General features: G+C 53.6%; 5 protein-coding genes across 5 annotated transcripts; 3 read left to right on the plus strand and 2 right to left on the minus strand.

The window, feature by feature from the left end:
- Positions 1-972: 972 nt before the first annotated feature.
- Positions 973-2038, plus strand: K489DRAFT_411448 (mitochondrial carrier; the record flags this gene model as incomplete). The annotated part of the gene is made up of 3 exons (XM_033607803.1): positions 973-1087; positions 1179-1306; positions 1364-2038. 3 exons carry the CDS (start codon positions 973-975, stop codon positions 2036-2038), a joined length of 918 nt encoding a protein of 305 aa, XP_033458077.1.
- A 439-nt stretch (positions 2039-2477) lies between these two features.
- On the plus strand, positions 2478-4739 carry K489DRAFT_263522 (SecY protein). The gene is made up of 5 exons (XM_033600064.1): positions 2478-2692; positions 2859-3020; positions 3076-3687; positions 3737-4307; positions 4374-4739. Exons 1-5 carry the CDS (start codon positions 2683-2685, stop codon positions 4447-4449), a joined length of 1431 nt encoding a protein of 476 aa, XP_033458078.1. The 5' UTR covers positions 2478-2682; the 3' UTR covers positions 4450-4739.
- On the minus strand, positions 4715-9195 carry K489DRAFT_360159 (uncharacterized protein). The gene is made up of 5 exons (XM_033602610.1): positions 8885-9195; positions 7555-8807; positions 7409-7504; positions 6797-7351; positions 4715-6729 (listed from the first exon to the last, which is right to left on the minus strand). Exons 1-5 carry the CDS (start codon positions 8922-8924, stop codon positions 5029-5031), a joined length of 3645 nt encoding a protein of 1214 aa, XP_033458079.1. The 5' UTR covers positions 8925-9195; the 3' UTR covers positions 4715-5028.
- Positions 9196-10353: 1158 nt separating this feature from the next.
- K489DRAFT_371996 (uncharacterized protein) lies at positions 10354-13563 on the minus strand (the record flags this gene model as incomplete). Its single annotated transcript, XM_033603288.1, has 1 exon — positions 10354-13563. One exon carries the CDS (start codon positions 13561-13563, stop codon positions 10354-10356), a length of 3210 nt encoding a protein of 1069 aa, XP_033458080.1.
- Positions 13564-14147: 584 nt separating this feature from the next.
- On the plus strand, positions 14148-14724 carry K489DRAFT_322467 (Sm-like ribonucleo protein; the record flags this gene model as incomplete). Its single annotated transcript, XM_033601627.1, has 4 exons — positions 14148-14187; positions 14251-14319; positions 14378-14493; positions 14551-14724. The coding sequence occupies 4 exons, from the start codon at positions 14148-14150 to the stop codon at positions 14722-14724; spliced, it is 399 nt and encodes a 132-aa protein (XP_033458081.1).
- Between the last annotated feature and the right edge of the window lie 943 nt (positions 14725-15667).

Here is a 15667-nt window from a genome sequence, read left to right on the forward strand (position 1 = left end):
ATGTTCGGGGCAGGGGCGGGAAAACGAGGCAGAGCAGCTGCACGTAACAACAATTGAGCTGAGAAAAGCGTTGCTTGGAGCAGAGCATCCTGACATGCCAACAAGCATTAACAACCTTGCAATCACATATAGGGAGCGAGGAAAGTTGAGCAAGGTAGAGTAGCTATACTTGAAGGCGATAGAGAATTCTACAGCGCAGCTCGGACCTGAACATTCTCATATGATGATCATCAGAGCAGACCTTGCGATGGCGTTCGCAGATCAAGGTCGCTGGGCTGAAGTTTTCCATATGCATACCTAGGTACATGAACAGTAATAAGCGGAATGCAGGAGCGCAACATCAGGACACTGTAAGGGAGTCGACAAACCTTGAGGTCTACTCCCCCCAAGCAGCGTCGTTCGTTGCCTCTCTGGCAACAAATGGAGAAGTTGTTTACTTGAGGGAGGAATCACTTCGGCACAACCAGATGACATGATTGCCTCTGTAAAACTATAGTCTCTTCAATGTTCGGAAAGTATCTGCTGTTATAGGTAGAATCCACACGCTATGCCCATCCAACGACGTGTAGCCAAGCGACTGCGAATATATCCTATGCATTAAACGACCAAATAGAACGACCGGCGATTTTGAGTGTGCAGTAATATGACTGGTAGGATGGGTACCAGGACTCATCGTTGTTTATCGAGTCCACAAAATCGAGATGGTGGAAAGCTCGGGGGCAGTCGCGCCTAGGACCTGTCGGATGCTTATCATGATTGCGTCTGCATACAGCTAAAGCGCAGGAGCTTCCCGGTCCTTGCATGTCATCGCCGGTTAGGGCCGGGACTTTTCGTGACGCGATTGTCAATTATCATCAATCGTCAAATTCGAATCAACTGCGTCGTATGATCGCTACGGACTCAGATTATCGTCCCGGCTGCTGCGCGCATTCTCTACGACGCGCCTGTGGATGACGCAGCGATCTGGGCGTCATGTCCAAAGCTCCCGTCAAGAGCAATGACTCGCCTACCAAGATCCACTATCCTTTCTGGTTCGGTGGGAGCGCGAGTTGTTTCGCTGCTACGGTCACCCATCCTCTAGATTTGAGTATGGAATCACTCCGCCGAATACCATACATCCCTTGCTAAGAATCGTCTCTCACAGTCAAAGTATGGTTCAACCACGTAGCAATTCGTAGTCACGTTCACTGCTTACCTGGCCAAGGTCCGATTACAAACCCAGAGCCATGAAGGCCCGCGCAAGAACATGACCGGAATGGCCTCGCATATCATCAAGAGCGATGGAGTACGAGGACTTTACCGCGGAGTAAGTTTCATCTAGGTCGGCCGACTAAACGCCGATCAGGACTGATAAAGGGAACAGCTTTCGGCTTCGATCATGCGCCAACTCACATACAGCACCACACGCTTCGGCGTATACGAGAAAATGAAAGAGTTGGTCTCGACTGGAAAGGAACCGCCCTCCTTCATGACATTGGTCGCAATGGCCTCGACTTCGGGTTTCTTGGGTGGAATCGCTGGGACGCCAGCCGATATCATCAACGTGCGGATGCAGAATGACATGTCTCTACCGACGGCCGAGAGAAGAAACTACAAAAATGCCGTCGATGGCCTCCTCAGGATGGTCCGAGAGGAAGGATACTCGAGTCTGGTACGGGGTGTTTGGCCCAATAGCGCGCGTGCGGTACTCATGACCGCGTCTCAGCTAGCGAGCTACGACATCTTCAAGGTCCAGATCCTGCAATGTACGACTCTTGGAGATGGCCTATCGACGCACTTCCTTGCCTCGTTCTTGGCTGGATTCGTAGCCACCACGGTCTGCAGCCCAATGGACGTAATCAAAACGCGCGTCATGAGCGCTAAGACCAACGAGGGCATCTTCAGCATGATGACACGAATCACGGCGGCCGAGGGCTTCGGATGGATGTGGAAAGGATGGGTGCCCAGTTTCATGCGGTTGGGACCTCACACCATCGCCACGTTCATCTTCTTGGAGCAACACAAGAAGATATACAGACAGCTCTATTACAAGGACTAGCGTCAGATGCGAATGCTGCCCGGTATGACAACAAACCATAAACATATTCACGGACTAGAAAGTACAGCTCGGCGTTGGCAGAAGGGGAGATTTGGATTTCTTCGGGCATTTTAGATGAGCATCTTGGAGTCGTGGAGTTTGTTCCTGGTTCACCTCGATAACACGGCAATCACCTGAGTTACTATTCATCGCTCTTATACTAGGTGTGTTGGCGTGCCCTGATAAGCACTGCATCTGTGCATACGGGATCGTTTCTCACATGGGTAACAACGCGGCACTTCTTCACATGCCCCTGATTGTGTTTCTGCTGTAGGAGAAAAGCCAGGGTCCTGCGCGACTGCGGGAACACGGTGACGACACGCACGTGATGGATGCCAAGTCTGCCCGGGCCTCAGCGCAATCGAATCGCCAGCTGTACCTTCGCCGTCCATTGGGGAAATTCGAGGGCAATTCCTAAATAAGGCTGGACTGTCATCAATACACACATTCGCGCATTGCACTTTCTCGTATGTCATCACGAGACTCTCTTTCGTTCTCTTCTTTCAACCCATTCTCATTTTGAGACACCAGCGGAAGATTTTCATCACCGACATCGACTTTCTTACTGTTTGAAGGAGCCGCAGAAGCTCCAAAACATCGCCAGAATGAGTGGACGTATGTACTAGCCCGCGCCCAGCGCATTCGCGCAGACACCATCGAACAGCACAACAGTATCAATCCACTAGATCGCGGCGGAGTGAAAACGAGCACAACGACGTTGATCCAAACTGCATGCGCGCTCGACTCTTGATCCCAAACTTACCTTGTCTCTTCTTCATAGTCCGCTTCCTCGACCTCGTCAAGCCCTTCACACCCCTCATCCCCGAGGTGCAGGTGCCAGAGACCAAGGTTCCATTCCAACAACGGATAGTATGGACCAGTGTTACCCTCGTCATCTTCTTGGTGATGAGCCAGATGCCGCTCTACGGCATTGTCTCCTCAGGTGAGCAATGCGTTCGAGGAGAATCGAAAGAGAATGAAGTTTGACGAAGGAATAGATACCTCCGACCCGCTTTACTGGCTTCGTATGATGATGGCCAGTAATCGAGGTACCCTGATGGAGCTCGGCATCACACCTATCATCTCCTCCGGAATGGTGTTCCAGCTCTTGGCCGGAACACACCTCATCGACGTCAACCTGGACCTTAAGTCCGACCGCGAACTCTACCAGACTGCCCAAAAACTTCTCGCCATCATCTTGTCCTTCGGACAGGCCTGTGTCTTTGTTCTCACTGGCTTGTATGGATTGCCGGCTGACCTCGGTGCCGGCATTTGCGTTTTGCTTGTCGTTCAGCTCTTGACTGCAGCCTTGATCGTGATCTTGCTTGACGAGCTGCTCCAGAAGGGATACGGTCTCGGCAGTGGTATCTCGCTCTTCATTGCCACCAACATCTGCGAGTCCATCGTCTGGAAGGCTTTCTCACCCACCACTGTAAACACCGGTCGGGGTCCCGAGTTCGAAGGTGCCATCATCGCCCTGGTCCACCTTCTGATCACCTGGCCCAACAAGCAGCTTGCGCTTCGCGAAGCTTTCTACCGCCAAAACCTGCCAAACATCATGAACTTGCTGGCAACCATTCTCGTCTTCAGTGTTGTCATCTATCTTCAGGGTAAGTTCGTTCGGAATTGGCCAACTCATCATATGCTGATCTTTGACAGGCTTCCGTGTTGAAATCCCTGTCAAGTCATCCCGCCAGCGCGGCATGCGTGGCTCATACCCTGTCCGCCTCTTCTACACCTCGAACATGCCCATCATGCTTCAATCTGCCCTGTCGTCAAACGTCTTCCTCGTCTCGCAGATGCTCTACAACCGTCTCCCTGACAACCTGCTCGTCAAGCTTCTTGGTGTCTGGGAAGCTCGCGAGGGGACCTCCCAGGTCCTGCCCGCCAGCGGTCTGGTGTACTACATGAGCCCTCCATTGAACATCACCGACGCCCTGAGCGACCCGATTCACACTGCCATCTTCGCCGTCTACATGCTTGTCGCCTGTGCTGCTTTCAGCAAGACCTGGATCGAGGTTTCGGGTTCCAGCCCACGCGATGTTGCCAAACAGTTGAAGGAGCAAGGATTGGTCATGGCCGGCCACCGCGACGAGAGCATGTACCGTGAGCTCAAGCGCGTCATCCCTACCGCTGCTGCATTCGGTGGTGCTTGCATCGGAGCTCTCTCCATCACCAGTGATCTGATGGGTGCCCTTGGAAGCGGTACTGGTATCCTCATGGCTGTCACGTAAGTCGCTCGCACTCTGAACGAGTTCCGTTTCCAAGAATCCTGCTGACCACGCTATTCATACAGTATCATCTACTCGTACTTCGAGATCGCCGCCAAGGAGGGTGACATGGCCGGCCTCAAGGGAATGGTCATGGGATAGATTACGACGGTCTACCGACCTGATCGGACGCATCGCTTCTCTTCGTATTCCATGTATATAGGCCGAAAAGCTCCTTGCCTTTGGAGTATCATAAACGCATCGTCAAGCGAAAAGAAAATGTAAGACAATACCAGAGCCGCTTAGGCGCATTTGGAATGCGCCGCTGCATTCGAAGCAGGAAGGCGAATACGAATCGCGATAGCAAGCGATGCTTGAAGAGAATCTGCGCTGCAGAATACGTCAAGTGTCAATGGCATCGAGCGGCGGAGTTCGGGTTGCGAGGTGGGCCTGGCGCTGCGAAGCAGAAGCAGTTGTGGGTTGTAGCAGTAAAAAGCACCAGATCACGTCTTAGACGGAGACAACACTTTTCAGCGTGCTTTTCACCCAGCACTGTGAGGTACCCGTTACAAATCAACATGTGATAGGCAGAATAACATTCATATTCATCATTCATAAGTTTCGCTTCTCATCATGAGTTCGTCAAACAAACAATATCACGCAGGGCAAGGCAAGACAAAAACACACGGTACAATCCACCAGATAGCACGATAACCCCCCGCCAGAGCGAAACCAGGAAAATCAAGTGCCCGTCTCGGTCTCGACACCTGGCTGCCGACCATCCAAGCCGCCCGTGATCTTGCCCTTGAGCTTCCGCGCGCCGATGATGCTCTGGTCCTTGGCGAATTTGAGGTTACGCACGGGTTTCCACTGCATCACGCCACGGTGCTTGCGGTGTTCGGTGTTGCGGTTTTGTCGGTTGACTTCTTTGGGCGAGAGCGTGTCGATGGTGTCATTGGTGCCGGCCGTCCAGCCGGAGTTCATGGTGCCGATGGACTTGCGTGCATCGTCTGAGCGGCGCTTGTGTGTGGCGTCTTGGATACCGAGGTCACTGTCGCTGTCGTCGTCATCGTCTTCATCGTCGTCGTCGTCGTTGTCATCATTCGGAGGCTGCTCAGCGGCGGGTTCGCGGCGCTTCTTCCCTCGTTCATCGACGTAGTTTGCAGGATCGTCGCCGAAGGCGCCCGACCAATCCGTGCCAGTCTTTGATAGCCATTTCTTGGTCTCATCCTCAGGCGCGGTCTTCAGAATGTCACGGCCTTGGGTGAGACTTTCTTCGTGCATCGTGCTGATGTGCTCAGGTAGCTCCTTCTCCACGATGTGAGTACGGACGCCTTCAGCAAGGCAGGCCTCCCAGGTCTCGAATGTTTCCCGCGAGTCGTTGTCGACGACGAAGGACTCGTGGCTCTCGTCCATGCCCGCCTTGAACATGGCCCTGAATTGCAAGCGTCCGACCTCTTTGAGGTCCTCGAGACCGGGTAGTTGCTCACCGGCGATCATCTCAGGCGTGAAAAAGTTCTGAGTCAAGCGTGCCGGAGCTGCAGTTCTGTAGATGGGGACATCAAAGTCGGTCTCTTCATTGTCGTGAAGCTCATGAAGCCACAGGACGGCATATGCGTCCGCTTTGCGCTGTTGAGCAATGTGAAATTCCATGACGACTGGCGACCGGTAGCGATACTTAACGGGTAGCTTGACGTGCTTATGCTCTTTGTTGGTGAGATCCCAGGAGAATCCAGACGTAGGCGTCTCCGCATTCCCGTCCTTGATCGAGTGACAGACGGATCGGGAGATTTTACCTGTCGAGCCGCCCGTCCTCAACTTGATCTTAGCATGGTGGTTATAGTCCTTGGCAATGAGCTTGTCGGAGGTGAACATGAACGTTCCCACGTCCCATCCCAGCTGGGCAGGCGGGAGGCGTGTCTCGACTGATCGGAACAAGAGCGAGATGCGAATACGTCCAAAGCCGACGCCACCGTCCAGAGGATACCATCGAGTAACCTGGCTACTTGTGTCCAGGATGTCGGACAACTTGAGCGGCACAACGCCCAAAATGGGGTCGCTCTGCCGGTTGCGTTGATCGCGGACAGTGACGGTGATGATGGCGCTGCGCCAGTCGCGCACGAAGCGCTCGGTTCCGGCATTGAAAATTGGATGACTACTGACCGCTTTGCTTCTCGTCCGATACACGAGCTCGTCGTTGAAAAGAATTGTGCAATAGGATGTCGGTAGATTGCCTGAAGACTCCTCGGCAGTGTCACCATAAGGTTTGGCAGGCTCGAATTCGCGACCCTTTCGACTTCCTTGGGTCCCCTTGATGTTTTCCAGCTCCAAATTGACAATCTGGTGAACAACGATAGAGCATATACCACTAGGCCACAATGGATCCGGGGGAGTATGCTTCACCGCATCGTCCGTGGCCGTGTTGGTCACGCCCTTCTCATCCTGTCGCTAGTTATCAGTACATGTTTCTCGCCCAGTCTCGCCCAGGAATCTCGCATCATTGACTTACCTGAAGCTGCGGGTGGTCTTGAAGGTTTTTGGGAAGAGTGGAATTCTTTCCATCGGTACGGAGAGCCTCACGGAAGCTTGGCTTGCCAAAGTATCCGACCTCCCAACGCAATTCGCCCGGCATCTCCGAGCCTTCGTCCATGCCCGAGAGTTGGGACACCTGAGGGTACATCTTCCCCGGATGTTGGATCATCTTTTGCATGCTGAGTTCCACTTTGCCCACAATGTCATCCGCCGAGTGACGATCGCTGTCCCACAACTCGACGCTCAGATTTTCATCGGCTTTGATCAATTCCGGAGTCACGAGCAGCGCTGTCGTCTCCTCCCAGATCGGATTGAGGTCGTCGGTAATTACACGCGTACAATACATGGGTTTGCCGTACTTGCTGAAGGTGAGGGTAATATAGGGGTCACTACCGCCCCATTTAGACCCCCGGCGGTCCTGTCTGCTCAAGCCGACGGCTCGGTGGATGCGAATCCACAACACCCCGAGGGCCTGGGTTTCCTTGGTGATGTCGTCGCCCTGCAGGATGGCACGCATGTCGATGGACATGCTCTATGAGAACGTCAGCAGCCCGAAATCGAACTTCGACCTCTGTTCGTGCACGCTTACCTTGGGCGCAACATACATCGAGGCCGCGGCCCCGATAGCGTAGTTGACAAACTGGCTGATCAAAGGGAGGTTGAGGATGTTAGGCCCTTTCTCGATCTATGCGAGATGGTCAGCGTGCGGCTTCAGAGCGCGAATGCCCAACTTACCATAGGAATACAGCCAGCTGACACGTGAGGAACACCCATCAATGTGAAGGTCAACGTCTTCAGGAACGGTGGCTCCGGGGTCATGGCCATCCGCAAGCGGACGGTCCCCACGAGGCCTTGGAGCTCGACAAAGATCGGAAGCGGAACACCGAATAGGCCCTTGATCCCTAGATAGAAGACAAGTTGCATGTGCATGTTACGGGCCTTGTCACTGGCGCGGGAGCCCGTTGGTGCCGCATGGTACGCAAAGCTGATCTCGAGGTTGTAGTAGTCGCCACCCTCCTCGTCGGCGGCAGCCTCTTGGGGATCTTTGGTTTTCTTGTTCTCCTCGTGAATTGCCTGTTTCATTTCCCGCATGTGAGAGTCCGGCAAGGCTCTCATGCTCAAAATGCGGATCGGGTTGCTGCCCTGATCGATCTCAGCCACACGCACGTTTTCAATCACTCCTGGGACGGAGGCCTGCATGACGTCTTCAAGGGTATCGGCGACCGCCTGGAACATATCGGGATTGATTAAACCCCAGACGATGCCCAACATGGTGTTCATCCACTCCACCGACTCGGGCAGGAGGTTGGCCGTGGCTGTCTCGCCACGCTCTTTCTCGGCCGACCACTCGACCTCGCGGCCGGAGCGTACGAGCTCCTTGATCCAAAGCCAGATGCCGCTGGAGACACATGCCGCCAGTGGGATCATGCCAATGTATTTTCCACCGAACACGCGGCCCAAGATCACAATGGCGAAGAAGACGCCCGTGATCAGATAGAACCCCCTCTCTTCCAGCCGCTTGAATGTCGGCTCATAGCTAACAGAAGGTGTCGGATGGAAGAGGATGTTGGTCTTTTCGCCGTGAATGGGCACGTCGCTCGTGGCACCCTCGGCAATTGGGTCCGGCGGCGCTGTGATGTCCTGCTTCTCTCGATACTCGGGGTTGGTCTGGCTGGCATCAGTCTTGACGGGCGTGTCCTTGCCAAGGTTGGCGTTGGGCACGTTTAGGATGGGGTTTGTCGCAAATTTCATGTGCTCCTTGGACAGGTCCTCGATCACCACCTGGCGGCCTGTGGTGGGATCTGTCACCGTTTTTTGTCCCTTCCCAGCGGAGACCTCGTTGACATGTGGCACGGCATCGCTGGTCGTCTGATTTCCAGGTTGTGAGGTTTGTTTGTCGATGGCGGCATCGCGAGCGGCTTTGTCTTTGTCCAAGCTCTGAATAAATTGGGCGACAGTGGGGACCTTGTTCTTGCCCGAGTAATGTGCTATTGCGGCTGTCAGTCACTCTCGCGGCGATGTGCCAAACGGTGGCTTGTCAGGCTGCACGCGAGTCTTTGCATACCCTGTGGGGAGAATTCTGTGGCAGGATGTTGTTCCGCCATGGTTTACTCGACGTGAACCGCTAGCCCGGCGGTCGAGGAAGCCGTCAGATGTGTCGCTCTGATCCTGGGCGACAAAGGCGGGGCGACTATGGCGATCAAGAAGGAGGAGGAGCCGAGAGGAGTGGACGAGCACTGTAGACGAGGAGGAAGAGAAAGTGAATGAAGCTTGGAATGAGCCTTGAACACGAGTGACACGAGAACAAAGAAGCCTTGGCGAGAGACGACCAGGCAATAGAAGGAGCAAGCAGCAGCGGCTCGATTGCGTCAGGAGCGCTTGTGCGGGATCACCATGTGGAGTTATCAAGGTTAGGTGTCTGCAGAACCAACACCTACTCTACTGTGTGTGCTCTACTGTCCAGTTGCCAATGTCTCGGCACGATTGATTATCCTGATTTCGAGGCCCATGTCCCCAACTATAGCACCGGCGATGCTATGAATACAAGAACACTATTACCAACGGTGAACGCGCAGGTGCAGGTTTTACGCGCGTTTCGGTGGTGTTTCGCTTCCTCAAGCTTGCTCACTTGCTCCAATGCGGCTCAACTTTAGAATGGTGATGACCGATGACGTCCACGCCAAGCGAGCGGTGCGAACGGGAGACGACTGTGCATGCTGTACTGTCCTGTCATCAGACTGTACCTCTAAACAGCATGTGCAATGCACGTCACAAGCGGAGCCCTTGCGAATATGGGTTTGCGGTGTGTCATTGTTGACCTTGTGGTCCTCATTCTTGTACAATTATTTATCATTTTTGGGTATTTATTCCGGTCGAAAACCAAAACCTACCTACCTAGGTACGTATCGTAATACCTGCTGTGTCCTATGTCCTGCGGTGGGGCTTTTCATCGTTTTATCACAGTGGTAGACCACCAGCCCTATCCACGCGAGAATGACGTCAGAAATTCCCTCTGCCAATGCTAGTCAAGTTCCTTCTGGGAGCTTTTCGCAATCGGCGTCAAGTTCCGAAACAGTCCATACGAATGGTCCGACATGCACTGTTCATCATGCCATAATACATATGGATTGGCATCGGCTGTCGGCTGTTTCACATCGGCGCTCCATGGGCCAGATCGTAGCACAACGCCGTGAAATGTAGTCATGGCAGTCCTTCGTTGAGGGCATGAGCTCCTCAGCGTCCAGGTGCAATTGCACTATGCATCTTGAGCAGTGCATGCGAGATGGCGCGTCCGCTTGGGTGCTCTCTCTGCTCGCCACTGTAAACGGGTCAGGGCAACAGCAATGTATTTGTCGAGTTCTGCATGGGCGAGGAATAAGTCAATTAGCGGGCTAAGTGCGGCACAATAACTTCATGTATCCCATGTTACGCTTCCGTACTGTTCGTAGACGGCAGACGTAGACCGGTATCCTAACTCGGCGAGTTGGGCAGAGCTCACTCTGCGGCATTCAGTCTCCTCGGAACATCATCTCCTCACACATCTCCCCATGCGCCAGATCTTTGCCGCATAGCGCCCAGGCTGCCGCTGCCGCTGACCGTCTGCATGCCTCCCTCACTCTTGTGGCTGTTACCGCTACGCGTGATGCATCCGTAATGAATAGGTTCGTCATCTGGATACACTCGGATAGCCGTGGCAGCCGTGAACCGCTTGTGGCACAGCCGACAATGGTCGTCTTCGCCGATCCGGACACGTCGGTTGCGGCCCTGTGGCTTGGGGAGGCCGACATCGCTGGGCCCGAGATCCGGGCCCTGAACCAGCAGCCGCTCGGTCTTGGCGCGCCGCACGCCTTCAAGATTTCGCACGATGGCCTCTTCGCGCAGCATCGACGTCGCGTTACGCACGCGGCCCAGGAAATAGTCGTGCAGCTGTTGCACTGCCAGATCGTCCGGCATGAGCTCAAGTGTACTACTCGTCGGGAGTCGGGCGCCGTGCTTGCTCAGAAGGTCGAGGGCTTGCGGCCATCGCTTCTGCTCCTCCGCGGGCGGGCTTAAGTAGAGGCCGAGCAGAATCGCAAAGATGTTCGGCTTCTCGATGGTGTTCTCGGGTTCAAACTGCTTGAATTGTTTCTCGTGCAAGACGCCTCCGTCCACTAGACAGGCCTGTTGGCTCATCTGATCTTCGAGATATACTTGATTACAGTAATCCTCTGCCTTTTCGTAATTCTGGATCTGGAAGACGTAAATCGACAGTGCCTGCTTGTGATTGCCCATGGCGCTGAGCACGATGGCTCTGATCTGATAGAATAGCGGGTCGTGTGCTGGAAGTAGTTTGAAGGTCTTAGCTTTGTTGTAAGTTCTGCTTTTGACCAAGAACTCTTCAAGTTTCGTCTTTTGTCTCTCCTGTTCCTCTTGGATGACGTCCTTTCGCTTCAGCTCGGCAACATACACATCGACAAGCCTCTGGTGGAATTCCGCGGCCCTCTCGCCCAGCTCATTGATGATGTGCTCGAGATATTGGATCTCTAATCGGTTGTCGTGGTCGGCTAGGAACTTGAGAACTTGATCCCGAGGAAGCCTCTCCGCATTGTCTGTGTCAGCAACAAATACTTCCATGCCAACTTCCGGCCGAACCTGGATCGGCCATTGCACAAATTCCAGGATCACATCGACAAGCTCGGGCGGGAGTTGCTTCAGATATCCGACAATCCGTTCGGGACCTTGCATGCCTGCCGGAATCTCCCCGTCCGCCTCGCCCTTGCCAAACTTCGTGAGCATCTCGAGTGCTTGACGATGGAGCTTCTTGCCGTGCAGGAAATCGATCAGATCATTGTATCGCTCGCCTTCGTACAAAGCTGCCTGTACGACGGCGGGATCACAAAAGTTGTCGATGCGGAAAAGTGACCCTGCAAGCGACGGCATGGCTAGCATGTAAGCACGAAAAAGGGCAGTATCGACGAGCTGTGCCGTCTTCAGCAACTCTGCTTGCCAATCGACGGCCGCAGAATCTTCCTCGAAAACTGTTTGTGGTAGCAAGTTGGCAAAGGCGGGCTTCCCTGTCTCAGCGTCAAATTTCGTCGGGCGCTCCTTCAATTGACCCTCTGGGCTAAGAAATTTTTGAAGCTGTGTTCGCGCCTGCGCGAGAAAGGAGCATAGACATCGTACTGCAAGTTTGAGGTCTTCTCCCTCCAGCGGTTTGTCTGGAGCCCGATTGACGGTCTTAGCAGTCCGAATGCTCATGTTATCAACATCGGCCCGCGCAGGCGATTTGATCGACGCTGAATCGGATTCGGGCTTCCTGGGCGTTTTCAGCAGGCCAAATATGCCTTTGACGGGCGTTCTGGGGGGCTCGTTGAGGCTTTCACCATCGTGCTCTCGATTCTCTTCGCCTTCGTGCTCAGCTGCATCGGCATCAGCTCCTGCGCCCGATATGACCCGCGGATAAAGAGCAATGACTCTATCTGGTGAGGTCTCTGCATCGATAAATAGATCAAGGGCGGGTCGATATTTTTGCTGCTGGAACAGCGCTATAGCCTTCTGCGTCATAACTTCGTGAATACGATCCTCCTTATTGTCAATCAGGGTATCTTCCAGGAGTTGTAGCAGGCTGATGGCTTCGTCGAATCGCTGATGCTCGACGAGCTCTACCAGCTGGGTGTGGTAGGGCAATGCGCCCATTCGCCAGATAATCCGATCCGAGGCGACCAGAAAACCTTTGCCAAGATGAGCCAGACTGATGTTTGGCTGCGGGACGTGTAATACCGTAGCGCCTGGAACACTCAAAGACTGTAGTAGCGACAAGGTGTCCGGGTTCCGGATGTGCAATGCGCCCTTGTCTGGTGCTTGCAATGCTAGTAGGTATGGGTAACTGAACCCAATAGCTTCCGGAGCCACAGCCCAAGGGATTTGCCTCTTGTCCAGGGCATTACCTTCGCCATCGATGAACAGGGTATTCACGTCTTTCGCGAGCAGAACTTGATCTCCAAACATTCCTGTTGCCATCGGCTTTGGCACCCAGCTCGCCATGCCCATGTATCCCATGCCACTACTAGTTACTGTGCCAAATCGAGTCCCTGCAAGCTCGGTAGGGTTGCCGTCAGTCGCAGGTTTGACGCTCTGCTTCAATATCGGTGTTGTCTCTTCCGTGAGAACGTTGACAGTGCTGAACCCTGGATCCATGCCGACGATGAGTCGCACGCCGTCCACCCATATTATGCTTTTGATTGTCGCTTCCATGCTGATCTCGCTGATTTCCGGAGATTGTTCCATATCTTGCCATGTCCAGAACAGTAACTTACGCTTCACTGCAATTGCCAGCCTCGACACCAGACTCGGGACATCCGTTTCGGGATCCGTCACGACTGAGCTGGTCACGGCGAAGCATGAGGCACCCTTGGTCCGCTCGAGCCGCTCCACCAATTGATAGGTTTGAAGATCATGCAGCGACACAACTCCATCGCTTAAACTGACAAGTAGTTTAGCTTCCTTGACAAAAGCTAGCTGCTGTACGGGCTTTTTGCTGAATTTCTCGTCCTCATGCAGACAATCTGCCGACCTGGTCTTGGTCGGGGTTTGAGGAACTTCATCTTTGACCTCGGCGGTTTCGTCATCGGTGCGATATACACGTAGCGCTCCAGTATTGAGTCCTACGAAGATGCGGTCTCCATAGGCGAGCAACGCTTCGATTTTGGATTTGTCGCGTGATTTGAGTTCGAGGATGGGCTGTGCTCGGAACGCGGACAACATTCCGCCGGTGCTGTGTCAAGTCATGTGCAAAATGCTGGCCCAAGGATCACCACGAATTTGCGGCGTGATTGAATGAGTCGTGAATAAGTCCGAGTGCTAATTATCGCGATCGCAAAGGGACGTCATGGAAGTGATGGAACGATTACATCGGAGCCAGCTCCAGCTCCTGCAGGTGGTGTGACGACAGCTGGAGCGCGCCGAAAGTCGCGTTGGAAGCTGGAGCGGAATTGGCTCGGCTGGTCTGCCACCTGATAGTCGCCTCAGGCCTAAAAACAGATCGGCTTCCAAGGTGCCTTCAACGCTTATATTAGGGCTCCAGGGCTGCCTTCGATTGGACACTTGCATGTATCGATCGCCCCACGTCATGTTAGAGTGCACCGTTTGAATTCGCGAATAATATCCGCCAACCAAAGCAGCTCTTGGTATTTCCACCTCAAGCCGTCAACTTCGCGCGACACACATTGGATTCGCGCATGGATCACTTCGCATACCATGATACGGGCCCGCAAGGCCCGCCTGGTGGTGCGATGAATCAGCAGCAGATGCCTCCAGGGCCGCCGCCAGTGCCACAACTGCCTCCGCAAATGTTCACAACAGCCGCGCAGCTGTTGGACCTCACAGACAGTGCGTTGGGACTGTTCCGGCCGGTCGCCATTTACTACACCAACTAACTGCCGAGTGATGTAGAGAAACTTATGGTGGCATTGCGCGATGGCCGAAAGCTGATAGGCGTCCTGCGTAGTTGGGACCAATTCGGTATTGAAACATTTCGCTTCTCGCCAGGATTGAATAACAACGAAGCTAATGAGGCAAGGCAACCTCATCCTCCAGGACACCGTTGAACGTCTGTTCGTGCAGAAGCTCTACGCCGACATTGATCGCGGACTGTTTCTTGTACGAGGCGAGAATGTGTCGCTTCTCGGTGAAATCGTGCGTGTCGAGAGCCATTGGTGAGAAGATTTCTGAACTGACCTATTTTCCACACAGGACCTCGACAAGGATGACAACGTGCCAATCGGATTTGAGCTTGGGGCTCCTGATCAGGTCTTTGCGTTGAAGAAGCAAGAAGATCTCGACCGGAAGAAAGCAGACAAGGTGAAGCAGAAGAAATTAGCGGACCTGGGCTTCGAAGGTGAACACATCGGCGAAGGTGTCCTGTGATTGATTCGCGGGTGTCGCACAGTGAGGGGAAGGTCTTCCGTCGTGATGGCTGGCGTCACGACTTGAACATGCAGACGTGGTAGCTGTGCTCGCCGACTATGGACTTTCTTCACATTCGACCCGGCCGGTGCGCGAAGTAGCGCTTTGCACACAAAACATCTGCCGCACACACTCCGTCGGCATCGGCCTGGCTGCTCACTTTCAAGGACGAGCGAAGATGACGAGAATGCATTTCCCACTGGGATGCCGGCATCTCCAGGCACATCTGACCAGCTTGTACAACGTTCCCGTACGACAAACAATCGAGCGAAGGACCCGAAACACAAGAATGTCGGTCAAATTTCGTCCTACCTTGAATCAGCGTTGCGCAATAGGCATAGATGTGGCCAATGCGCACTCGTTCACGGTTCACGACTCTGTTGCGCGTTACCTGACACATACCCTTTGTTGTGATTATCACGATGATCACAACTGGTGTACACCAGGGCGAGCTGGAGCTCTCTCATTTCAGTATCTCACGAATTCACTTGAACCTGCCGAGCTAGCCCTGATTTGGCAAGCGCCATCCACACCTGACATTCCAGAAAGTCCTACTGTGACCATTGATTCTTTATAAATGATTGTTAGTGATTGTCACTGTGAATGATTGTAACTTTTCATATGATTCATCATCACTATTGTCATCTTCACCACCATCCTCACACCTCTACGCCTCAAGGTGAGACTTCTGCATAGGTCATATTCAAGGTCGTTGCTCCGAACCATTGTGAAGTCCCTCCTTATCGACCATAGAAACGATCATGCCTTGCGGGAACAATGGAATGCGACACCCAGTTGCCTGAAGCTCCCATCTCTCGTCAAAACTCTACTCGCTCCCTTGAACAAGTACCTCCAGTCTCTTCCACGTTCTCTCTCTGATACTGCTGTATGTTGTCGGAGGTCA

This window comes from Dissoconium aciculare (genome assembly GCF_010015565.1).
Source record: "Dissoconium aciculare CBS 342.82 unplaced genomic scaffold K489scaffold_9, whole genome shotgun sequence".
Classification (NCBI taxonomy): Eukaryota; Fungi; Ascomycota; class Dothideomycetes; order Mycosphaerellales; family Dissoconiaceae; genus Dissoconium; species Dissoconium aciculare.